The sequence below is a fragment of the Larimichthys crocea genome, chromosome XIV, assembly GCF_000972845.2.
Source record: "Larimichthys crocea isolate SSNF chromosome XIV, L_crocea_2.0, whole genome shotgun sequence".
In the NCBI taxonomy this organism is placed as follows: domain Eukaryota; kingdom Metazoa; phylum Chordata; class Actinopteri; family Sciaenidae; genus Larimichthys; species Larimichthys crocea.
This window is the reverse complement of record NC_040024.1, coordinates 3,252,291-3,279,906: the sequence shown is the minus strand read 5'-3', so window position 1 is coordinate 3,279,906 and position 27,616 is coordinate 3,252,291. Positions and strand designations below refer to the sequence as shown.

Here is a 27,616-nt window from a genome sequence, read left to right as displayed (position 1 = left end):
GCACATAAAAGCTCTTTTCTGGCTTTCTAGATAAGGATAGGCTGAATGTTCAGTGCACTCAGAGCTCTTATAGGTACAATATAAAGATGTGATGCCGTACAGAGTATGATGTGTATGTGCTCTTTACTTTACTGTTACTTTTACCATTTTACTTTTACCATGGTTTTATGATATCGTACATTTTTTATGTTTATGTTCTGCTGGTGTGATGGAGTTTTCTTTAAGCTTTGCTGAGACTTAAACATCAGTATGACATTTGAGGTTGTCAACCACGTCTAAGCGTCTGAGTTTCTGTTCGTCTGTCACATCCATTTCAGCCATGTGTCCAGTTCACTTACATTATTCTTTGATTTTCTTGAGATGTCTAAATAAAAAAAGAGCGTATTGTAGAATGTGCTACAATAAGACTGGTGACAGATTCGACCTTTTCCCCCAGATACAAAGCACTGATTGTCTTACGCTGAAGCCTTGCACAGTAGCCTCGGTGGCTAATGGCATTTTTTCATTCCACACTTCATCCCGGCAACGGCAGCCGTCACGAAAGCAATGACCCTGACAATCTTTTCTGTTTCCAGAGCAAACATGCTAATGAATCGCTGCATCCTTCATACAGCCTAATTAGAAGCTAATTATTCAGCCTTTTTTCTAATCTTATATGACTCTAACCTACCCTGCCTTGCCTTGTCAAAGGGTTGTCAGACTACTGCCGACCTTAGTTACAGTAAATACCATTTGTGAAGATGGGGGGGGGTTAGTGCAGCCCAAGCCCAAACCCAAACCCAAGCCCAAACCCAAGCCCAGGCCCAAGCCCAAACCCAATCCCAAACCCAAACCCAAGCCCAAACCCAAGCCCAAACCCTAGCCCAAACCCAATCCCAAACCCAAGCCCTGCACATTACATTTCATTTTGAGCGATCAAAGAAGGTGTACGTAATAGTTCCCACTTTCCTATCGGCACAAAAAGACTACAGGTTGCCACGCTTGGCCTTGGTGGTCAAAGTGTATGTGCACTTGATATTTGCAAGTAGGTATCACTGGTTAGAAAAGCAATAAATACACAGCTCAGTTCACAGCTGCAAATGTCAAAGTGTGTCATGGTTGAAAGCAATGAATTCAGTGTTTGTAATTTACCCGCAATAACAGCAATAACTGCAAGTGTTGTGACAATGTGCTATGTTCACCTTGACAGTAAAAAATAAGGAATTGTCTTTTCACCTAAAAATGAGCCAACAGTGTCAGCAGTACTAGCACAAGCTTGGATTTTTAGAGTGCAGCTGAATTAACACAGCGCTTTTGGAGATTGGTGGCTTTTGCTCTAGAGACTGGCGTGCTGTTAGGGGTACATTTGTGTGAACATTTAATGGACCCCCTGCTAGTCTCCCTGTCCTACCCCCACCCCCTTTGTAAACAGGCCTAAGCAAACCTGACATCAAGAGCATTTAGGGGACTCTCCATCTATCTTTTTATCACAGCACATTTGTTACTCCCCGGTTGCTCTCCTCTCTTTTTAAGCAAAGACAACTTTGGTGAATATTTCATGGGGGTACAACGCCTCAGTTTCGCTGTGTCGAGCAGGGAAGAGTGGCACGCGATGACGAATGACAGGAGCGTACGCCGGCGTCCGCTAGGAGACAGCCTTTCTTTTTGGTCTGTCTTCCTGACACTCCACCCTCCCGTTTTCCTTCTGTCACAGAAAACATTTCTTTCAGGCGAGAGAGTCTGGCTGCTGGTCGTTTCGCTCTTTCTCTTAAATTTCCATCTGATACCGTTAAGCCAAAATGCCAACATATGGATACAAATCTGTTTTTGAACAGACTGCAACATTTACAGCACCTAATGATATGATTACACGCTTTCAAGATCACACAGGAACTTAACTGCGCCTCATTTGCCAACTTTGATGCTCACATTAATAATCCTATCTAACGATCAAAAGGCAAGTGTTGTCTTTGCAGCAGAATTGTCACTCCTTCAAGTGACTTTTTCATAATATAGAATAATTCAATCTGCCTTTGCCTTTTAAGCTGACCTCAGCCTTCCCGCAGCTGCACATTATCGAAATATGCTGCATCAACCGTAAAATAATACCACCAAATAATCACTTTTGTTGTTTCTTTCAGTGCTACTCAAACTCCGGCGCCAGCCTCTCAATATCATATTTCTCAAGTACAAGCTTCAGTGATTGCCTTTACTGTTATTGGAAGGCACACTTCATTTCCCTCTCCAACATTCAATTTCATGGAGGGATGAGAAAACGCTGCCTTTCCACGCTACTTACGAAGATTTGACAACACTACAGTATGCTCACTTTGCTGCCGCCGCATCGCCTTCTCTCTCCTGCTCTCTTATTTAATAAACAGTGTGCTTGCTTGACTTACAGTGGGTTTCCACCTTGCTTTGCTCAGTGTGACGAGCAGCTGAATGGTGTCACAGTTAACAGGGGCGGCTCAGTTGCTCTGTTGTGACAACATTCGTTTGATGTCGAAGTGGTAGTCCTCGCCTGCCATGTTCTCCCCCTTCTGCTCTTTTTCTTGTTCCTGCTCTGTCTGGATCTCACCGCTGTCGCACGTTGGGGAAAGCCAACTGGCATGACCTGAAAGCGTTGACGGCGACGCGCAAGCTGCCGCTTTTCCTTTCCCCGTTGATAGCCGTCCAACACGCGCGCATACATAAAGAGCGACGCAGTCATTTTTCTAGATTAAAGAACTTTAATTGGCTCTCACTCTTGTCTGAACCGGTGTCCCAGGATGCAGCAGAGGGTGCCAGTGATGTATAAAAGATGCTCAGTGTTTATGTGTGTGTGTGTGCGTTCCTCATTTTCATAAAACTGTGTGTTTTCATCAAACTTAGTCACACATAAATCTGCCATATGTCCATGAATTTACCGCTGACTGTAGTTTTCAAAGTCACGTATGCTGCTCAGACAACCAGCATCATACTCATCTCTCTCTTACTTGCACGCACACACTCTCAAACAGATACCCACTTACTCAGAAAAACACAGTATTCATCACGGATAGCCTTTTGACCGTATCAGTGCTGTTCAAAGTCTAAACATGATTTTGCAGGAGACGTGACTCATTCAGTATAAGGTGCAAAAAATGTGCTGTGGATATCACTGTAATCTTCTTCATCTCAACTCCTGTGTGAAAGTCAAACATGACAACATGTAACAGACGGGAAGCTCTTCTCCTAGTGGAAGGAGATTTTGTTAGAAAGTGCCATTAAAATTAATCAAAAGATTCACTTGTTAAAACCACCATGACTCACTCTGTCACTCCTCTGGCTGCGAGCTGGAGATACAGAAGAGGAAAGTGCCGGCAGCCATGTATGGGATCGAAAAAAAAAAGAAAAAACCACTCAGGGCGTCTTTGTCCTCTGTTTAAACAGTGCCACAGAGGGGAGGGAAGAGTAGTGGGAGGCGGTGAGGGGTTGAGGCGTGGGGGTACCAGTGGAAGAGAGGATAAGAGGGAAGAAGTTTCTCACAGCTGCCCAGCCTGAGGCCCAAAAATACGAGGCGCTTTCCTCGTCACAGCATCACCAGCCAGCCGTTCGTCGCCTGTCATTATTTTACCTCTCGCAGAGCACACACGCCGTCTCTCAGGCACACATATGCACAGTTCCACCACCACCACACACTGTCTGTGCCCGCCTTGATCTACTCTTAAATGCTGCCAGCATCAGATCCTCAAACATGGCCAACTTTAACCAGGATGGAGAAACAGATTTTTGTGCTAAAGAATACAGTTTTTAATTAAACTGATAGAATAATGAGATACGGCATGGTTATACAATAACAATATATTTTTAAACTGCATTGAGTTTTCAGTAATGATGCCTTGGGTTTTGTGTGGGTAGACTGTCCACATCGGGAAGTCAGTATTTGTCACAAACTGCCACCAAGGATCTGTTGTCATCCCATGAATCATGTGAAATATAATTGTTGTTTGGTCATTATACTGGTAAAAAAAAAAAGTCTGACATGGAAGGGGCGGAATGCAGCATGATGGAGAAAAAACTTTTTTTCATTATATTTATTATATCTGATCATACAGGTTATGATCTGCAATCTGCAGGGCGTTGCAGATTGACCAACATTTTGCCCAGTAAAACTTTGTAGCGTTTCACACATCCACGGTGATAAAGCGAGAAGTGGCAGGGATGGAGTGGCACGATTTGTTCGCTTCAGGAATCGGTCACGGCAGCAATTTTGTACAAAAATCGGTTAATCCCAGTGAAATTTCTGTGATCCGTTTATCCCTTCTTTTAGCTGAAGTTGATTTGTGTTGTAATTTTGTGAACTCTGTATCTAATCACGACCGAGTAACTTTAGCTGCCTGAATCATTTGGCAGGTAAGCAGCCATACAGGGGTTGTTCGGGAAAGCATGAAAAATAACCTCTCTTTGCCGACAAGCCATGAGAACTTGTCTGGTGCCGTTTGAGTGTGGAGCTCTGCAAAAGGTCTACACAGGGTCTATATCGACCCTCCACTCCCTGCACTCCCCGTCCAAAAGTTAAACTCTGCAGAGGCTTTCACAAATGTCACAGTCAAGTTCAGTTTGCATTAGCAACAGTGTCACAAGGCAGGAGGAGATTCTAGGAGCTCTACAAACATTGTGCTGCTGCCACATTTCACATTAAACTCTGTGCCTCAGCAGAGATATTGGTCGTGTCGTGAACACCGCAGTCTCCGCATAGACCCAAAAATCTGACTTTAGTTCGGCTGAAACCTGAGAGGTAAGCCGCTCTAGCAGCTTGAATTAGCAGAGACGCTGTTAGACGCTGAGAGATGAGGCTTTGTGTGCGGAGACACATCCGTCATAACTTTGGCTCGTGGGAAACTCGATGATCCATCCATCTTTCAAGTTTCACCTTAGCCAAACAACACTGACCAGCTATAACAATCAGTCACCGCTACACGTTATTTGTTAGAAATATCTTCCCAACAGGAGCAACAACAACCAGGGGGGAAGAATGTGGAACAGCAAGTATGGGAGGAAATATAGCACACGGATGAACGCGAACGCAGACGGCACACGCGTTAAGTGCGTTTAAAGAGACAAAAAGCATGTGACACATTAAATATTAAAAAAAATATATTCTGTAAAATATGACACACTCACCCAACTGAGCATGCTGCTGAGGGAATTCAACATAACACACACATAGAAGGAGGCCGTGTTTCTCCTACTTGGCTGTCATGAATATAGGTCTGCCAAACTGAGCAACAACACACAAACACACACACACACCAAAACACTGCAAGTATTACATAAGTTAGGATTCTCTGTGATTTGAACCTTAAGTTAGTGCACAGGCAGCTATTTAAATTGCATCAGTTCCTCTGATGTAAATGTGTATAGCCTTCAACTCCCTTAGAGCTTTTAGTCATTTATTTTGATTAGGGCTGTATTTATAAGATAAGTCTCTTAAGTGAGTCGCATGGGAAGATGGGTTGGCGAGGAAGGTGGTGGTGGTGGTGGGGGGGAACAAAATGAAGTCTGTTTGATGATTATAAATTCAAAAATATCTGCTTGTCAATTAATTAGGCGCTTCCTGCCTTATGTGTGCCCCTGTTTTCATTTAGCGGGCCCCGGCTCTCGGTGGACAAATACCCGCGATGCGCCCATTGTATGTCTAAGCCGTTACACGCATCTCCGGCAGCTGGGGAACAGAGAATAAAGATCCTTCAAAGGCAGACAGTTTTTTTCAAGAGCGTGCCTCTGTTTTTAGTGCGCCGGCTGATTTCTTGAAGCGGCACATGTGGCCGCTTGAAGGCTTTACTCTGCCGGTGTCTCATTCTCAGACACAAACAAGAACTGGAGAATGACATGAAAAGATAGGTAGACAGAGAGGACTGAGCTTGAAGTGATGCCATTATTTCTGCCTCTACCAGTGCAACAATACGTGCAGGAGACTTATCTTGTTCAGGCTACTGTGGAGAGGTGAGCGTTGACTATTGTCAGGAGGATACCACTACTTTTGTAGTGGATCAAAACCATTGATAACTGAAATGGACTGTATTTGTATAAATAATGAATAAGAATCATACCCACCTGGACATATCCTTCAGCTTTTCTCTTCCTCCATATGTTGTCAGTCTGTATCCATGTCCAGAAGTCATGGATTATTCAGAATTTCTCATACATACTGTATAAGTATTTTATGTGTGCGTTTGCAGGCACAAACCTGTTCACACCAGGTATTTCAAATGGCGAAACTTCGCAGAGAAATCTATGAATTCAACTGAAATTGTCACTGTCGGCCTGGTCAAAGAGGTGAAATCAATCCATGCAAATGCTCCTCTGTTGGATTATTATCTTCACAAAAGAGCAGTGGTTTGCAGACAGTAGTCGATAGTAGAAACACATCATTTGAATAAACTTTCTTGCCAAGAGAATGAGAATGACTTCTTTAACTGTCCATCAGCATTTTGCCCCTAACACTAACGTCCTGGAAGGACCGGCTAATGAGTTAGCTCGTCAGCTACAGCAGTTCACCTGCTAACCCTGTGAGTATATCACCAAGCTTCCACCCTCACCTGTTTTGTTGTGTATCTGCTGCTGAGTATATTTATATTTCCCCCCACAAACCTTTTATTTAGTATTTATTTGTAATTTGGCGCAGTCATTTTCACTTTGTTAAAGATAGTTTCACTTGAATAAGACAAACGTCAAAATGGTTTGTACTTGTATTCATTAAATGCCGGTGTATCAAAACTCCAGGAGGTTTCAGTGCTCAGCACATAAATCAGTAACAAGTGCATAACCCCATATTTTGGACAGATCCAGGCTAGATATTAGCTCCCAGTCTTTATGCTAAGTGATATCAATCTCCACATCCCTTGACAAGAAAGTGAGCAATTGCATTTCCCTAAATGTCACACACATTGACGGTATATATATGGACGTTGTATCCGTGACATCACCCATAGGTTTTCCGAAGAGCCGTTGATGTGATGGCTCTGGCCTCTGCCGCCTCCCAGGTAATCTGTAAATAGGTTTTATTCAGTCTGATTCAGAAGATCCACGTCTTTGCCTGTGTGCTCGAATAAGCCACCTGTAACAGCACCCAACTGTCATTCAAAGCAGCCATGCTGTTAATTATGCATACATTTAAGACTTTATATAATTTTAAAAAGATTAATTACATGAAAATTCAGACAGTTGTCTTGAAATTAGCTATAAAGTCCAAAACTGTTTTTTTGTACCAGGCTGTAAACATGTTTTATTTCTGCTGTGAAGTTGGACATTTTTAACATGGGGGCTTATAGAGACTGACTCATTCTGTAGCCAGCCTCAAGTGGCCGTTGGAGGAACTGCAGTTCTTGGCTTCACTTCTCAGCCACAGAGGTTGCTGCTTCATCTAGTTAAGTTAAAGATACCGTACTAAAGCAAACAACGGCACGCCTCATTTTACCGCCCGCTCCACTTGTCATGCATGTTGGTTACTCTTGAAACCTATTACAAGAAACAAGATAATGTACAGAATTACAGATTTTCATCATGTCTTTGTGTGTTTTCCTGCTGAGACAGACCTAATGACTACAACCTGCACGTTATAGGGACAACAACACAGAGTTAGCATCAATAGAAATGATTTTAGGATCAGTAGAAGTTCCCTTCAACATGTCTAACCTGAGAAACGCTTCATGGCAGTAACATTTACTCGAAAAGAATTTCCCAACACAGTAACTCAATGACATGTTTTCTTTATTTCTTTCTTTCTTTCTTTTTTTTTTTGGTGTGACAATTTTCACATTGGTATTCAGTCCAATCTGTCAAAAAATATTCAGAACCACAAACACCGCGTGCAATGTCACAGTGATCTTAAGCAGGTTTTTTGTTCTCCTCAGAGGAGGTGAGTCACATTGCATTTGGCGGCATCTCTCACTTGCACAGTTGAGTTTACAGTCTGGTTTCCAGTGAAGGGGAGAAAAAAAAAAGAGAGAAAATGTCAGCATGCAAGCATGCGACAAGTCTTCAAATCAGACTCATATTTCCTCGGCCCCCATATGTGGGAATCTTGTCATGTTTAGTCCCCCTCAGCATCATGAACACTCTGGAAAGAATTGACGCTGTGCACAATATATTTTTATTCTTTTACACATCATAATAGAGTGCCTACAAGCATCAACAACAGAATATGACACACATGTTTTCTAACCTCAGGTAGATTCCCAGCTCGAGATAAATGTCAATATTTTGATGTTCGGTATATCAATATTTTACCGCCACAGCTTAGCAATCAGCGATATTTACTCGAGGAAGGATTTAGCGATTATCTCCCTAAAACCTTCCACGAGGTGAGGATGCACAGCATGACTTGGATCACTTTAAATGAATGTGGCATGTTAAAAAGAAAATTAAAGACCTAAAATTGTTTTGGCTCTGACTGTTTTTTCCCCCCCTGTGACCTAAAACAGGAGGCTAGCATCCAGGCATGTTGTCTTTCATCTTCAAACTGTCTTTCGAAAGACTCCCGGGAGCCTCGTCGAGCACAGAAAGCAACCTTGTATTTTGCGACATCAAGTGTCTTACGTGTCTGCTTGGAGGTGCATATTAGAGTCATGGACTTGAGCTGAGTTGATCTTTCGAAATCACTGTCTCTCTCACGTTTTTTTGTTGTCGCTTTATACATTAATGCAGGCGATACTCAAGGTCTAATAAGTGTACAGATCTGTGACCTTGTTTTCCGTCTCGCTCTGCTTCCATTATGTGCTTGTAGATCAAAGACACACACGGAGCACCAGGCAGTCTAGTGGCTGAAGATCCTCACTTAAAGGCGGTTGACAAAGGTAAGTCATTAAACCTTCACATTCCCTATTCCCTCACATGAAACCCCTTCAAGCCAAATCACTTTAAATAAACTCGTTCTGGAAATTAAATGTTTTATTGTATCACACATTTAAAATTTTTTTTTAATAAAGTCACATTTTGCTCCCAGCATGCCTTCAACACAAGCTGAGAGGTTTTTTATGCGTTTGAACGATGTTGATTGCGTATGATTTTATCACACCCACAATGGATCGACTAGAGCGTGTGTGTAATTGCGCTGTGTTCAGAGAATTTGAAGCGCTTCCCTCGTAATAAAGGCTGAGGGTGGAACACACATGGCAACAATAGCTTACCTAAGGGAGTGTGTGGTCCAGTCTCCCAAAAAATAAAATAATAATAGTGTTGTTCGGGAGGTATGAAATGGCTAGGGGCTTATTTAGATCAGCACAGGCATGCTGCTAGAGGTGTCTTGTAACTTTGCAGGACAATACGTTTACTACAAATAAAAAGTAATATTAAGTAATTTATGAGGTTGCATTAACTTAATTATGACTGTGGTCGCAAAGCTTGGAGTGAAGCAACGATACATACAGTGTTTTGCAACAGCCTGGCACTGGTTGAACACGATTCAGTCGAATCTTTCACCATGGATTATATGTGCTTACTATTTTATTGGCTGTTTTATAGAAAATCGACAACACTGACAATTAGATTTTTGAGATTTTTGTCATGTAGAAGCACAAAACAAATCCCTCCATTCCATATTGTGTTTTACTGATTTTTATAGCAGGTTATAGCAAGAAAATCGGGTGAAATTTGAGGGTTGTTGTCTGATGTCATTTTTTTACAACCACTAGAGGGTGCCAAAGTCAGACCTCACCAGATTCTAAATAGCAGCTTTAAGTAATCTTTGTTAATAGGTTAATTATGTCTATTAGGTTAGTTTTTTTAAATTATTCAGTACGACAGTTGATATATCATGAATACATAATGGGTGCATGTAAAATGTACACACAGCGGAGTAGAAAGGGAATTCTTCAGCAAATATAGCTGTCCAGAATATTCCGTAGCTTGAATAGAAGCGTGCCTAGAAGCTCGGCTTTTGTCTGAAATAACAGATTATCCATGCATAAGAGAGCTTTGTTTACCATATATCTATTCCTTTGGCCATACTTATAAACAAATCCAAGTGTGCACCTTTTTAGTGTGGATGTGTGGCTAATGTAGCGAGGCTGTTTGTGTGTGTGTCTCATGTTTTGTTTTCAAGGTGATGCAGCTAGTTTATTCCCCCCCCTTTCACACCACAAGCATATTATCCCGCTCCAGCTGCTGCGAAGAGACAGGCCCAGGTATTTATGGCTAGCATAAAAAAAAAAAAGTGTGTGCATTCCCTGTCACCATACAGCTCGAGATTTACAGCGCATGTGACAAACACACTGAATTAAAAAAAAGAAAAAAGGAGTGTTCAATTTGTATAGGAGTTTAGAGCCTGTCTGTTGTGCATGCTCCCAACGGGTTCAGCTGTTAGTACATGCGTGCGTGCATGTGTCTCGCACGCATGTACTAATGCACGCCTCCCGCTGCGTGAGGATGTGTCGAACTGTCTGCCCGTGTGCGCACGCGCGTGTCTCTGTATGCCCATGTGTGTGTTGTTTTTTTTTTGTGTGTGTGTGTGCACACTCGCGGCTGAATGTGTGTGTGTGTGTGTGTGCACACGCACGCCGAGCCCGCCTGCTCTGAAACACCAGCAACAGATAACAGATGGTCCCCCTGCATTAGAAGTGTTTTATTTCCCTGCGGAAGCCAGATATGTCAAAAATAAGCATGTGCAACATTAGTCATTTGGAATATTCATGCCCCTGCCGTCCGATGGTTTCCTTTTCACAGCCAAAATACCACCAGCCCAATTCTCCTAAGGAAGTGAGGGGAATAAGGGGGGAGAGGGGGAAAAAAAAGCAGTCATCAGCTGAACTGATGGAGGGGGGAGGGAGGTTGGGTGAGGCTGAGGCCTACATGCCTGCTTTAATTTATTATTTTTTCTTCCTGGACGCTTCTTTAGCATGCCAGCGTTGTAATTAAAAAGGGGCTACAGTGTGTAAGATGTGTTCCTACTAAGAACCACATCCCCCAGCCCCATTAGACACAGTAATGTGAATATGCACACATGTCCATATGCCTGCCTGGCTGCATACATCCACACACATACACACACACGCACACAATACTAATTTGCACCCACACTGAGTAAACTCACCCGGAAGATCAGACTTCTGTTGCATTCCTTTATAGACTCCTCTTTAGGAGTCCTCCTCCTCTCCTCTCCTTTTTTCACTACTTATCTTCCTCTTTCTCCTCTCCACCTCCATCTCTTTAACTCTGTAGCTTTAGTCTCTTTAATCTCCACCTCCTCTCCTCCCAGTCTTTCTACCCCCATCTCCTACCATTGAGCGTGGCTGCCATCCTTGTCCTTGGTGGCGGACATGGGCATGCATCATTATCAGGCCTGATTAACCGTCCACGTAGTTGGCAGTCTGAGCTCCACCAGGGGCCAATGGCATGGGTTTTTTTTCCTACTGCCGAAAAACATGAATTTTGAGCAGCACTTTTTCTCACTCGCCGTGGTCCCTCATGATCAGGGTTAATTCGTGGCAGCATGCGTGAATGGTGTAGAAAGAAGAGAGGAGGAAGAAAAGGAGGAGGAAAAGCTACCAAACAGTAGTGCACTGCTTATCGCAGAAATGCAATATGATTTATTCAGGAATATGCAAATCCAACAATCACTCTGCCTTGTTTACCGAAGGGACCTGCTGATTCAGAGTCTGAAAGAGAGAGAGAGGGAGAGAGAAACAATCCAAACCACAGAAGCCAACCTACAGTGCATTCACTCAGGCAGTCACCAGCAACTAAATCACTGGATTTCCTTAGAATCAGGAAATGAAGGGTGTCGGACAATTTCTCGGTTGTTTCACAGCTTTAGAAACCTTAAGAATCTCTTCTGGAAAGGTTTGATGTAAACAGGGAAGGGTTATATGCAATACATAGCATGTAAATACAGAAACGTGTTCCTTTTTTTAAACAAAATGCGTAAAACAATTCAAGTGATGCTGATATTTTGTTCATCAAGTCATTATAATTAATGATACACTGCTCAAAATCAGAAATCGCACACCCCTTTTCTATTTCAAAGTATGATGCATCATTGTCTCTCCTTCTCCGTACTCGCTTCGATATGTCCGTTAATGAAAAACGAAATATTCCAGGTTGGTCTAAATTGAATCCAGGATGGCTGGAAATGGATATGACAACAAAAGCTAGGCTAAATACGAGGTGTACCTAGTCATGCCTCATTTTGGCCTATGTCATGGCTCGAAAAACTGACTCGGTAAAAAAGTTTTGTTTTAACTTGAACTGGAGAATTTGTGGATTAACTGATTGGAATAATGGTGAATGGAAAGGAGCCATATTAGAGATATTGTAAGAATTAATAAGGAAAGGAAGTAAGAAGGATTTTGTTGAGAAACTTATATATATATATTCCTCAAAGTATAAAGCTAAATCTCCAGGCATTACATTGGCATTAGCCGTAGCAGACCTACTTTCACACTGTGAGTAATATTTAATGAGTAACAGAACAGTATGTTTACAAAGCATATGCAGACTTATGTTAAGAGTTATGGGTTAATGCATCTCTAACTCGCTGTGTCTGTTTTCTTCCTTAGGGTCAAACAGACACACACACACACACACACACACACACACAGTGTGCCATTTAGACGTGGCGGTCGACTTAATGACTTCATTATCATGTTACCTTTGCTGTTGTCATGCCCCATTTGCATTATCATGTTCTCAGTTGTACTCATCTACACCTACTACTGAAAACGATTTATTAACATTTATTCCGTTTTATCTGCTTATAGGGGAGTCACTTTTTTTTTTTAAGACATTAAAGTAACATTGGCCTTTGGATACTTGTCTCATGTATGCTAGGATCACTGGAAGTGAATCCAAGGTGTTGTAAGCTGATAAGAGTTTTTACTGCGATATGAAGGGCTACGGGGAAACCCAATGATTGTTTGACTAACATGTATGAATCAGTATCTTTGAAGCAGTTTTCAGCACTAGTAGATAAGCTACTGTATTACTATGCCGTTTGCTTAAAGTAGGAAGAGTAAGAAGATTTTCTCCGACCACGGGAGATCTGATTCAACATAGTAAAAGCAAAATGAAATGTTTGGTTACCGTCCGGCGTTGAATGGAAAGAATTTGAACTTAAGCTGAGGTGAGAAGCAGATACATCTAACTGTATTCTATTTGCATACATTTGTTTGTTTGGTTGGTAACTAAGATGTGCACGGTACTTACAAGTCACATCCATTTTTTTTGTTCTTCATCTTTTGTAGAAACGGGTCTGAGTCGCAGCCATTTGCCGACTCTCAGCTGCGAGCCCAATTAGCGCTGTTGTACGCGATTGATTTCTCTGCACTATATTGCATGTAGTTTTCCAGGTGAGTCCCTACAGCTAAGCGCGAGTGTATGGAAGACAACAATTATCCCCCTCTAGCAGAATCTCTGAGGCCGCACAAAAGGGAGCAGGGCTCAGAAAATTGATCTCTTCAGGCTTGCGAGTCATTGTGTGGATGAGCAGACAAAAGCGAGCACAACTTTGTGATATCCTTACGCTACAATGTGCAACTTTTTGATGCCAAAACTCTGTAATTACATTCTTAAAACACCTTTTTCATCACCTTATTCTCGCTGTAACATTGAGCGATGAGACCTGGTGCATGAATGTAACGGAATAAGCAGCCTACAGTATATGACAGAACAGCAGTCTTTGGGACCAAATTGCCCAAACTGAACAATTTGGTGACTTCCTTTTTGAGCACATACCGCTTCATGGGCATGAACAAGGTTTTCAAATACAGTAAGTCATAGCAACAACAATAATAGCAGAAATAGGGCAGTAAGGAATATGTGTTCCTCTATGTGTGTCATGGACATTACTTATGATCAGCTTGTTTAAGGTCATGAACTGTGTTTGAGGGGAAAGAACATGAATCTGAAGTATACTTTTAAGATTATACCAAAATAAATGATTATAAATTGAGATCTTGAACACATTTTGGCACATAATCCATTTCTCTTCTCGTCTTGGAAGACCAAGAGCGGCAGTCCCTCTGTGAATTTTCCTGATTTCCTGACTCGGGAAAGCATATTCTGAACTGACATATAGCATATATATATACACACATATATTTTAATGCTCAGTAGGAAACATACTTTATTTGTATTTATTGTTTTTTACCAAGAAATGCTGTGTATGTTCTTTTAGGATAATTCACAATCTGTAGAAAAAGTGCTTTTTTTCTTTGAATGTATATAGTATGTGACCTATAAAGAGATATATAAATATAAACACCCATATTTTACCTTTTTTGTTTGACATATTTCTACCTTTTAATGTGTGCGTACAGTTAACATCATAATCATTTATTAATCATTAATTATTAATCATCATATCACATTTGAACCTGAGCTGGAGGTTTTAACAAGCTAACGAGCACAATGTTTGCCACACTTTTCGATTTATTTGTGGTTGTCTAAAAGGGCAGGACATTCAAATAGAAAACTGCACATTGCTTTTGAAAGTGAAACTCTTTTTTGGTGGAGGAAATCTATTTAAACAGACACAGCCACTGCGATAATTAGCTCAGTTAGAAAGGAAAGCCGACAGGAATTCTTATTACTTCTAAAATTGAGCAGGGCATTTACTGATTTCCTCCCTCGGATTTTCGACATGTATGCAATATTTTCACATTCTTGCGCTCGTTTGTCCTGTGAATGACCCGAGTTCTCACTCCTTTCCAATCTTCATCCGGCAATTTAAACGTCTGGACGATTTTTTCCTGGGAATGTATGTCATATCAACAACATGATGCTAATCTGCTGGAGTCATACGCCCTCCACCATGCTATTTTTGCCACACACATGTTGCCTGAGAGGTCGGCAGCATAGCAGGGTTCTTACTAGGTTGAATTGCTTGGAGGCAGAAGTTAATTTCCAAGTCAACAAAGATAAATGACTTTGCTTTGACCTGCGCGCCGGCACAACAAAGTCTTTGTGCTTTTCTTGGAGGCAGGCATTGAAAATATCTGTAACTTAAAAGTGGTTATTCGCTATTTGCGGTATGGTAATTTTTGGATAACAATGATTAGCCCAATTTTGCTGTTTGTTTCTTCTTTTTTTTTAACTTCTTTCTCAGCTCAAAGCATACGGAGCATTATGGCATTAAAGAACAACAAAAAAAGCTAATGTTAACGCACACTATCTTAACTACAGGTTATACCCAAATGCTAGTAAGGATACAGATTGTATATTTTTTAAAACTATGCAGTCATTTTTTTTTAATGCTCAGTAAGAAACCACAGCCATACTTTATTTGTGCTTGTGTATTTTTTACCAAGAAATTCTGCGTATGTTCTTTTAAGACAATTCCTGATCTGTAGAAGCAGATCTTTTTTTTTTCTTATAATACATATGTATGTAACATATGAAGAGATATCATGATCATAATATAATATAATCACATTTGAACTTGAACTGGAGGTGAACTTGAACCTAACAAGCATAATGTTTTAGATTCATCTGTAGTGATAGATAGCAGTATAGCGATATAGCAGTAATGTAATACAAATCATGCCTGATTGTTCATTAAGGCTTGCTCCCGTTAGTTAGTTTCCATTCTTGTGCGGCACATAAACAATCCACGATAACTCTTCAGCGGTTCCACTGTTTTATCTGTTCCTTGCGTCTAACAAAAAGGCTAACAAAAAACGTTGCCAACCTCCCGATAATTGACATGCAGAGCGTTATTCACAGCTTGTCAGGTCGGCCATGCCCAGATTAGACAGATTGAACACTCCTGGATGTTTGTGGTGTGGTGGTGTGCAACACGTCACTTATTAATAAGCCTGTTAAATTGTTACATGAATTATTCAATCTAGATTGTGTTCCCAGAGACTTTGTATCCAAGGTTTATATGACATTTTAACATCATTTCATATTCGCAAGTTATTTTCTCATACCAGCTGTCAGCATTTCTGCTCAGCGCGCTGTATCTATGCAAACATGTTTAGATAGTGTAAATGTTAATGCAAAGTTTAATTGACACGGCTGTTATTTACAATACTGTGACGACGACTTGGAAATGCAGTTAATATTGTTTAGTCTGTAGCTGTGTGAGAAATAAAATCAGTTGTGTGTATACTTCCACCTTTTAGACAAGCTGCCTCCTCCGTAATGATATCCACAGTTGCATTATGATTTGCACTCCAGGTATATGAAAAGATTTGCCGAAGACCTACTCCTGCTTAGTAAATCAAGAGTCAGATGTTGCTTTGTATTGTTCCAACGGGCAATATAAGAATTCACATCAAATGATTTGGAAGAGTTTTCTACAGCTCAGAAGGTTGTGCTCTTACAGAACATAATAGAACATTCAGTACCATCAAAATACCGAATTTAGATGCAATTCAGGGAAAAAATGTACAAACTGAATTCCATTTCCTTCAAGGCTTATTACAGATATAGTCAGTGTATCTTTTTTTTTTTTTCAGTGTCAAAGCTATTTTTGAATACTTTTAGACAGTCAGGTCCAGCTTTTCTCAGACTTGTTTCAGACAGACATTGTGAAGCTGTGCTGAAATTTTTCAAGCAGCTCCTAAACATGAAAATGTGAGCACTTATAACAACTGGGCACAATTTTCCTAACATTTTATATTCAGTTGGAGTTAAATTGCAGTGATTGTGATTGGAAATTCACCAGTTTAAAAATATTAGCGAAGATTCCCATGGCTTGACTAACCTTAAAGTGGGCCCATAGGCAAAAATAACCCATGGGCCCCTATTGACCCCCCCACCAGTCCTCCATAGAGTATGAGCCCAGCCTTCAAATAGAGTGCAGACACATGGCAAGTTCATTATATTTTGCCGCAAGGGACAGAAACCAACCAATTCTCATACACTGGTATACCACATTGTCTCAGGTTTGCTACATGTCAACAACTTCAGGTTTAATAATGTGATTCAAGACAATCTTATTTTAGGGATGTGCAGGTCTGTATCATTTAATCTTAAAGCCTTATAGCTGCAGTAGATTGGGACACAAGAAGGCAACTCACAATTAGGTAGTGATGCAGCACCTGCCCACCGGCTCTTAAAATTGAGCTGATATTGTGCTTTAGTGGTGCATATTCCCAAACAAATATGCAATGCAGTGAATCAAATTACCACAAGTCAAATTACACACAGTAAACCTGAGGCTTTCAAGGCCCCTGGGGTTCTGGGAGCTGGGACAGTTGTTTAATTTTCCTGGTCAGTAAGCCAGTTTTGTAAGATGCAAACATAAACAAGAGCTACTTCTTCAAGTGAAAATAACATCTAAACCAGTAAAGTAAGAGAATAAATCCAATAAATTTTCATTTTTACATCCTTTGTGCAATCACCCCTTTCAAACAGAACCTTCATGTATCCTCAGAGTATATTCTGAAAGCCAGTTATATGATATGAGATATCATGATGTGCCTGGCTATATTTAACACAGAGGTTGTACATGCTGTAAGTGACCATTATGCTCTCAATTATCACCGCATATTCTCCCCTACTGCCCACCAAGCTGCTATAGCACTTATTAGGGGCACATACTTGAGGCTCACCCACACAGTTCAACCCTTCAACCCACATTTGGCAGGTAATGAGCTTGACGGAGGCGACGACACTAGACACATTTCCTGCCAGAGATCATTGAAGGGTGACACTGGCGAATGTGACCCTTGGTTTGTATTGATTTTTGACTCTAAAATGGAAGCAATGGTCAAAAGATCGGCATTATTCAATTACTAATTGACCTCATTTCCTCTGGGCTCTTGAGAGTTTGACCTTACTGTATGATAGATAGATGTCTGTTATCTTTTTCTTAGATCGATTGAGCTCACATAGAAATAGTGTTGCAGAGTGAAAAGCTGATACGGTTGTGCACTAACAACAATCCTTTAATTGAATGTCACATTGTTGGAGAAGCGTCTAATAAAGTCTTAGTTGCAATCTGTACCATATACATTTTCTAACACAGCGATATCCAAGGCTTTCAAGTTCTCTTACGATCCATCCTGGCAGCAGCCGACTGAAAGGCAGTTCAAGAAACTGAAATTCTGCTAAAGTCTCATGTTGCTTTGAAAAACTGGGCTATTGGCAGAAACTCTTATCATTAGATGTGCCTGTCAGATTTTATTGGAACAAAAACTCATGCTTACTGAAGAACTAAAGAATTCAAGCATAGCACATCATGGAGACAGGTGGTTGCCAGCCTTGTAATGATGTATAAAAAAACATAAGTTGTCTCCCACATCGTATTCGTGTTAATTGTAGGGTACATTTGGAGCTGATGCTTGTCTCCTTGGTTATGGCTACGTTGAGGAGATGCCATACGAAGACAATACATTTCTACTTTGTGCTGTCTTTGCTCAACCTATGTTTAAGATTACGCTCTCAGATTGTTTAGGTAGGTTTCTAGACTTTGCAAGAGCTGCAGTCTTGTGATCTCAAGAGATTTGATGGTCGTTCATACACAGAAAGTCTAGCACAAGGAAGCACGAAAACAGCAGAAATACTCAGCCATAGGATTTACCTGTCAGCACCACTTAAGCACGCGGGATAACATACGCGAGATGCTGCGATGGTAAAATAAAGGCTGACACGCCTTTCCTGTGATCTTCGGTCACTGACGGCTTCATGTATGTCAGCGCCTCGGAGCTAAGTAGAAAATAAACTAGCATTAAAAGGTGGTTGGATGGATGTCTGTGTTTTGAGTCCCTTGGCGTCTTCAAAATCATTTTCCATGTCAGCTTATCACGGACAAATATTTAATATGTAAGCCAACAGTTCATGAAATGCTCAGTTCTTTGCTTGCTTTATTCCTTAGCTTCGTAGTTTAATGGATTACTTTACAGCGCGGAAGAAGTGCAAATTAAATCAAGTCTCGTCAAATTGCGGTTATAATTGACATTTTCTTCGAGGTTTCACTAGAGGTTTGAACATCTCTGTAAAGCAGACACATAAGTCTGAACAATTAAAAGTGATAAAGTCTTATAGTATGATGTTTGCTAAAACAAAGCAAAGGTAACCGTGTACTTAAATTGTACTGAAAACCTCATCTATAGACACCACTGTAATGTCTCTCCACAAGTGAAAAATGAACAATCTCATCTAACCTAACAAGGAACAAAATGTAGCACCGTATTAACATTTGAAATCTGCACTTCCTTGCTCAGTTTCAGGCTGCTGTGTCTAAAAGTACAGAGCAGAGTTTGGGGATTTAACTAAGCACAAGAACTCGGCTCAATTCCCAAAGCATCCGCCAACCACCCAACTGCACAGCACTTTTGGAAAATAGACACACAGGTAACTGATTCCTCCACTGACAATGCAACAGAAGAAAAGCTTGCTCTATCATTCCAACCATCTGGAAGTCTGGCTCAGACTTGAGGCTGATGTGTAACTTTTAATTGGAGAGACAGTAGTGGGAGGCAGAAGAGTAGGAAGGAATGATCCCAGTGGATAGACAGGCAGTGCCTGCTGCCAGATGGACAACCTGAGTTAGCTGCAGTGCACACCATTTCGTTCTCAGGCCAATGTGGTGTGTGTTCTGTTTCACTAAGAGCTTGTTGGAGAGTCATGGTTTGGCCCGACACATCTCAAGTGCTGCACAGTGCTGCTGTTTTTTACCGGACGGAATTAGGAAGGAGTGATGCTTGGACACATTTCACGAGATGACATGAGACGTCATATGGTGGATCCCGATATAAGCGTCAGTCGTAATTGTCAAGTGAAAATATAACTCCACCCCTTTTTGTAGCTATATAAGTTTGGTCATCTGAGCGATTAAATGACACAGAAAATACATTTTTATTGCAGTTTTAAATTGAGTCAAACTTTAATGTAGATAGACTAGCTGGCGGACGTAGAAGAGCATTTAGTGGCTAAAGAAGCAGATATTTTCTTCAAGAGTTACTGGAAACCAGAGCTAAAGAGAGCAAATATTGAACTTAAACAATGTTCCTGCATAACTGCTGGATCTATAAATAAGCAACTATTATTCAAATAGTTTGGTATATCTTAACTTAAAAGCTGATAGTATGTAAATGTTTCTGCTGCACCAAACTGACCAAAACCCCAAACAACATTTATCACGGGTTTAATCCTGAAAAAGTTAAACATGACTGAAATCTGATACTAATTAATCACAATGAGGTTGGCAGGTTTGGTAACATTTGAATCTGTTTTTATCTTATTTTTTATGACGTTCCCTCACTGCAAAATGATAAGATAGCTGCGAAGTTGTGAAGCATTTTGTGTTACACTTAGTGCTATGCAAATTACGTCTGACTGATTGATTGACAAATCTTTTAATGTTTACAGTACAGGTTGACTCAGACGTAGAGGTGTAATATTTTCATATTAATACAGTGTTTTCGTATCCTGCTGCTCTCTGTAGGGAATAAATACATTTGTATAACGTTTTTTGGCTTCACCTAGTTTCATCAGTGTGATGCATTGTGAGAGCTTGTGTCGAATATTTCTCTACGCAGAGTGCTCAGCGTTTGTCAGCGCAAGATGATTTGGCATAATTAAAAAAGAAGACGGCTAGCTGCGGAGATGTATGTGTAAACATTTATTATGTCTACAGTGTCGCAGTGGTTGCGTCGCAATTTACAGTAAGAGAGACACAGAGAGAGAGAGAGAGAGGTTTGGGGAGAGGTGTACTGGAGGTTTGTTGATATGCTCAGTAGTAGATTTTTCCCCCACAAAATTCTCCTCATTGTGAAACTGAATATAAACAAGCAGTAGTGCAGCACTGGCTGTCTCTGCTTGTATTCACTCGGCAATGCAAAATCTGTGTTATGTATGAGCTTCTACAAAAGTTGAAATGTTGAAATGACAAAACCTGTTCCGGGCCACTGTGTAGTGTAGAGATGTGTTGAATCAACTTCCCCCAGCAGTCTTGCCCCTCTCCAGTATTTCAACAACAATATCTTCAGCACCGGGCAGAATTAGATCTTCACAGACAGTTTGTGGTTTCTGTGCAGGCCATCTGATAGGAGCCTATAAAGGGACGCCTTCAGGGCTCACTCAGCAACTCTAACTTGTTGCTTCATTGCAGTCGACTGTCTGTTTGGCTTGTCTCACCTTTCTCTTTGCCGGGTTGAAACCATACATCATTCAGGAAAAATTCCTACTTGTGAATCTCTAGTGCTGACCTTTTGTGTGCGTTTCGCTGCTGAGTCATGAACTCACAGTCCCGGTGAATAACACCAGTTTCGATAATACGTGAGTGACTTTGCAGTTTTGTTAAGCTCTCACAAAATGCCCACAAAAAAAAAGGTTAGATTTGAAGAATACTGGCATGCTGCTTGTCACAGTACAGAACACATCCTGGCAGCGAGCGCTGTGGCTGATGAGAGTAATTCAGGCCAACAAAGTGCCCATTAATGTTCGACTTTCTGGCTCAGTACATGTATGTGTGCAGAATAAATGCTACTGACTGTTAGAGGAATGCTCAGGCACTGCCCAAAATAAAACCTTTCGGTGCAGGCGGTGTGTTTGATAGAGTTTAGGCTTTTAGGAGACCAATGGGCTTGAAGTTGAGTGCCACAGATAGGATAGGAAAATAAGAACTAATTGTTGGTTTTGGTCTTCACATGGGAACCCATCGTGATTATGATATCTGATCCCATAGATAAACGTGAGCCCAAGGTAGCTAATAGTCTCCTATATATATATATATATATACTATATATATATATATATATATATATTGGCCTTTAGTGATAGGACAGCTGAAGATAGACAGGAAGCAGGGGGCAAAGAGAGGGGGAGTGACACGCAGTAAAGAGCCGTCTGATGCGGGATTCGAACCGGAGCCAGCTGCAGCGAGGACTATAGCCTCTACACATGGGGCGGCCGCACAACCCACTACGCTACCGACCGCCCCAAGGTAGCCTAATAATGCTGTTTGGCCAAATGTTTGACGACATCTCTTACATATAAATGCCTGTTTTAACCTCTCATGCCCACTGCTTTGGGGGACCCTAACCCACTCTATTAATTTTGGGTATGTCATTTTCGAGCCGAGGCCTAAAATAGAGCTTAAAAGGTTAAAAGGAGTCATTTTCTGACTCAGGAAAAACAGTAAAATTCCTCAAAACCTCTGTCTATTTTACCAAATCATATACATGTAGGCTACTATGTGAACTTCTTTTGATACTTGATGTAATATTTTTTTCACTTCCATTCACTGAGCCTTCACTGAAATTGTTTGGAGACCCCCCTGGGGAAGGCTGCCTCCCACTTAGAAATCCTCTGCTTTATATTAGACTATCATTGTTTAGCTACATACAGCATATTTGTACTAATAACCAATCCATAAACATTGGCAGTCAACATTTTGCGGATACAAACTGTATGAATGCGCATTTTGTAAAATAGGTATTCCTTGTCATCGTAGATCCATTGTAAACACGGTGACAAACAGCGGATTGTGGTTTAAATAGTGCCTTGCTCAATAGTTTCAGGTAAAAGCCTAAAAATGTGTAAACCGATGCTTCCCCTGTCCCCTAACGCCCCTCCCTCCCTTTCTCCATTCACCAGCCTCTGCAGGCATGTGTATGTTTTTTCTTCATTTCACACCTCTCTCACGCTGCATATTCATTTTTCACTACTATTGCCTTTCTGCCGCCTCCCCCTCACCCACACCTATCCACCCAACCTCAAACCCCTTGACGTGGGAATTCAATTTGTACTGTATGTTTCATTTCTACTCAGATTTAGATTTATTTCATGTCGGCTGCTTTTAATTAACTCTCTGGATATGCAATGAGAGGGGGGTGGGGGAGAGAAGAGGGAGCGCGAGAGAGCGAGAGAGAGACAGCGAGATAGATAAAAACTCCTCACATCCGCCAATGAGTTACACCGGCAATCATTTACCACTTAGACAGTAGTGCAGAAGCCCCCTGTTCGTTGCCCTGGCAACCGGTGCCTTGGTGATTGATTCCTTGCCAGTGTGGCATCGCTGCGGGGAATAGAGCACATGAGCTTACCGTGCCCGCTACATCTTTCTAATTAAAATGGGATTACAGAGTCATCGCCGTTGTATGTTCAAACAAATGCAAGGCTGTGAAGGAAATCAATTTTGGTAAATGTCAGGGCTGTTAAATACAACTATGGATAAACAAATGTGAACGAGTCTCAATGCACTGATATGCACAATACACACGACAAAGACGTGTCTTCATGTGATTTGCATGTCGCGGTCGTGGCGAATGACGGCGACGGGCGCATCCCTCCATCCAGGAGTCAAGCTTGATTGACGGTGCGTGAATCATGTTATGCAGCACAAATCACCAGCCACAACAATTAGTCTGTTTGTTGCTGTCTGCCTAATCAGAAAATATTCTTCAAATTGGAGCTTAATGTACATCTTAAATGAACAACGGTTTCTTAATGTAATTGGATTAGGCAAATCAATCATATCTGTGCTGTTTATGCTGTTGTCTTTCAGACTAGTGTGTATTAAAGTGTGTATTACAGCGATCGTACATACTTAAATGAGAAATGAGTGCAGATGCAATAGATTCTATAGTGGAGGTAGGGGAATAACAAATAATGTAACACAGCATTTTACAAATGGTGCTGCTGCACCAATGGGTCCATTTTAATTACATATATTTTTGTTAGTTTACCGTCCTTTACTTTGTTTCATAACCACATGGTACCATGCTGTTAAAGGTACAGGTGCAGGTACAACTTTTTTTTTTTCTTTTTTAAGTTCTTCAAGATAATTGTGTACTTGCGAATCACATTCATAAGTCTGTAATTCATTATGTTCAGTGGGCTTTTGAAGCCATCGACAACCCCAGAGTGGCCCTTGAACTCTTAAGCATAAAAAGAACAGAAGATAGAGAGCACGCAAGTGTGTGTGAATGAGCAAAACCAGAAAGCGGGGAGTGTGACATGCAGAGCAAAAAGAAAAACGAGGTCTTGCACTCGGTTTTCAGATTTCAATCACTACAATGTAGTTAGTAAGGTGTAACATAGTGCCTTGGGCCTGTTCCCAAGTGGAGCTTTTTGGCACTGCCTGTGTGGGATGTGTCATTACAGCAAAGGTAATAATAGACCAGGGAATTTATAATATGACGCTTTTTACGTCCTTATAAAAGAGTGCCTGAAAGCCGGGGACTGCTTGGCAGAAAACCCCCCAGAAAAATTCATGTTTGGTTGTAAACAAAGGAAAGCCATATCATTGGCTGATATGTCATGCGAATGAAACATATATTAAACCTCTCACGGAGGACCTCTGGAATGGAACCACACTTCAATTCCACCTGTAAAAAAAAATGAAACAGGTCTACCTGCAATCCGGGGGTGCAACACAAGTCCCACGTACCTCTACTATATCACGGTTTTTACAGGGCTCCTTGTGGGTAGCAAACTACTCTCTGAAATGAAAGTGCAGTTACAGCCTTATGAAACGGAGCGCCCAGATTAGGCATAAATCACATTCAGTCTTGTGTTGCCCTTTCAATCATTACTCAGTGTGGGTGCTCAGCTTTTGTGTGCTCAGCAGGCATGCTAACATGTTTTTTTTTTCCCTTTTTAAGCTGTGAAAGAAATTTGAGAATATGAAGCTACATGAATTCTCGGTTGCCCTTTTAAAATTGTGTAAGTTGAAAACGTGTCTGTTTGTGTCCATACTATTCGGCATGTCATCTACTTCATTCAGTGAGGTGCGTGGCTCTGATTAACATAACATCCAGACTTTTGATAAAATAAACAGGGATGAACAAAGTTGTAGTTGCAGATTTAGTGTTTAATAGTTGCGTTAGTAGAGTTTAATAATTGATTAATTATGAGCTACCAGAGCACTGTGGCCCTACGGATGGATGTCTGATGGTCAGTCAGTCACTTTGGTCCAGGCTGAAATGTCTCACCATAAACTGATAAATTTAATACAGACACCCAGAGGATAATCCCCCCCAGACATTTTTTGTGTGAAATATCTCAACAGCAACATCAAATTGCAAAGCTTTATTGATCCTGTTGACTTTGTTGATCATCTGACTTTTAATTTAGCACCAAATGCTGTTCAGAGTTTCCACTTGTTGAGACATTCGTGGTTCCCAGAGGATGAATCCTCATAACTTTCCCTCCAGAGCCTCATGAGGTTGATATTTGTCTTGTTTTTTGAATGAAATCTGGCGCAGGCATTTATATTGCCCTCTCTATGAATTGTAAGAACTTCACTGATCCCTTAAAGGTGGGACACAGCAAGTAATACAACAGAGAGTACAGGGAGTTGTCATCCTCATGCAGAGGATGAGCGAGCATGCCAGCTACAGACAGTGATACTCGCCGCTCTTCTACCGCCGTACCTAACGTCAAAACAACAGTATATTTTTGGCAAACCAGAGGGTAAGCTGAATGTCCGTGGGCGAGTAATTGAACATTATCTGACATACAAATCCTGGCTGGAATGATAAGTTAGAGCTTTTTTTTTTTTGAGGAGATATTCGTTGACTTGGGAAATAAGTATACTGGGTTAGAATTGCATTACCTAGCATCACTTATCCCACCTTTAACTCTTCATGTGCCATTTCCAGATGGAAAACGTATCCCCTTCCCTTTTTTTCAGCTTCAGCTGCACTTTATTGGTAATTATCAAAGGTTGGCATAACGAGTGAATAAGGTAACACATTATACCTGTTAAACATCAGCATCGACACTGATCAACGTTGATAATGGGAGCATTTAAGCATCACAGAGCTGATAGCGGGTGTTGTTAAACCTGGGATTCTCGACCATGATCAGCCAACGTTACACTTTCCATAACCCCGCCACTTTTCCTCCAAACAAACTAAAATAAAGGAAATATTTGCACGTTCGATGTGACCACGTCTGCTGTTTACACAACTCTTAGTGAGGATAACAGGAAATGGGCCTGAATTCTCAAAGAGGCTCAAGTGGCTGAAAGAGGATGACGGAATATCGTTTTCTTTTCTTTCTTTCTCCCTTTTTGGGGGGTTGTGTTGAAAATCACACATACGTGTGCGCGAATAGCGTCGGGTTCGCTCTCTTCTCTTGGGGCGGAGAAGAAAAACCATCTGGGATTGTGTTTGTGTTAAGCAAAGTGCAACGTTTTTTTTCCCTCTCTCTCATTCACACCGGCGCCTGGCATCATGTAGGGACTAATGTGGAATCTAAATCTGGACCTTGTTGATAGAAAATGGCAGGTCACACTGTTTGGCATGTGACTCTCACAAACCCCAGTGCAGGCGATGGTGCTAATAGATAATTGTTAGCGTAATAGGAGGTGACATGTTTGTAGGATGTTTCACTCGGAGCGATCTTTATTGAAAATAGAGCCTCTTTCTTTTTCAGGTGAAGGGCCTTGAGCAACGTTTGGACTGATTCAAGTCTTTTTTTTTTTCAATAAAATTAATAAGAGGTGTTTTTATGTGTTGCTACTTTTAATAAAACTAGACCCGTCACTATTGCGATTACCGCAATATGTCTTCGTTTACATTACACTGCTTGTATCATCAAATGAAAATCAGGCGTTCTTGCCTCCTCTCGACAACTTTTGTCCACGGATTGCAACAATTTGCGTGCAGAGCTCTCTCTCTCTCTCTCTCTTTCCTCACACACACATAAGTCCTCTCGTAGACACACACACACACACGCTCATCATAACCGCTCGCTGTGGACTCACACCCCCTCCCTTCGCCTCCCACTCATCCTACTGATTGGAGTTGTCAGGAGTCAGAGGGTCACAGTAGAGGATGTCAATAGGCCTCATTCACAGACACGGAGAAGCACACACACGGACACACATACTTGTGCGCGCACACACACATGCGGCAAAGCAATAAAGGAGAGAAGCAGACAAAATGACAGACAGACAGACAGACAGACAGTAATACGGCCCTATCTTAAGTGTGTATAAACACACCCCACAATCACCCCATCACATCAACAGCTGTGCATCAGCTCGTTCTCCCACTCACTGCAGCCGCGCACGGCGACGCCCGCGAGGGGCATTCAATTTATATTCATTATTCACCAGTCAACTGCCTTGATTTCGGTGATTGGATATAGCCTCCAGCAGTAGATGCTGGCTCCTCCCCCCACTTTCCTCAGTCCCATGGGAAGTCTCGATGTCTCGCTTCGGCTCGTAGAGTGGATAGCTGTGTGTGTGTCTTTTATGTATGTAAAATGGTGCTGGGCGTGTGTGTGGCTGCGATATGGCTTTTGGGATATGGGTAAGAGGACACATGTGATCAGGGCTCAGAGAAAAAAGAGACAGGAAAAGAGCAAGCAGGGAGGTTCAAACCTTTTTTTTGCCACAACGGTTAAGACTCATCTTTTGATGCAAATCAGTGGGTGGTGTATTTTTGTTTTCCTTCTGTACATTTACACAGTAGTTTGCACTGTCATGCCACTTTCCACACCATGGATCATTCTATATTGCGGAACCTAATGATATGTTTGTATGGGGCTCTTGTGTGTCTGTGTGTGTAGTTTTCGTGGTCCTTTTTATTGCTTGCTATCAAACAAAATGTTTTTGAGTTACCTTTAAAGGAGTAATACTCAAACAATCTGCTGATGCCACCTCCTTAAATGTGATATTTTGCTTCCTTTATTTGTCTTGTATGTAAATACACTGAATTCTTTTGAGATCTGAATTGGTTGAAAGGTTGTTCATCGACAAATCAAGAAAATAATC

General features: G+C 41.3%; 1 protein-coding gene across 1 annotated transcript in view; it reads left to right on the top strand.

Moving 5' to 3' along the window:
• The window catches only part of LOC104923988 (glucosidase 2 subunit beta), a 117,489-nt gene that overhangs the window by 39,770 nt on the left and 50,103 nt on the right, over window positions 1-27,616 (top strand). Inside the window, exon 10 of the mRNA XM_027288032.1 lies at window positions 8,729-8,798. Coding sequence (XP_027143833.1) covers window positions 8,729-8,798 — 70 coding nt within the window. The remainder of the gene's footprint in view (window positions 1-8,728; window positions 8,799-27,616) is intronic.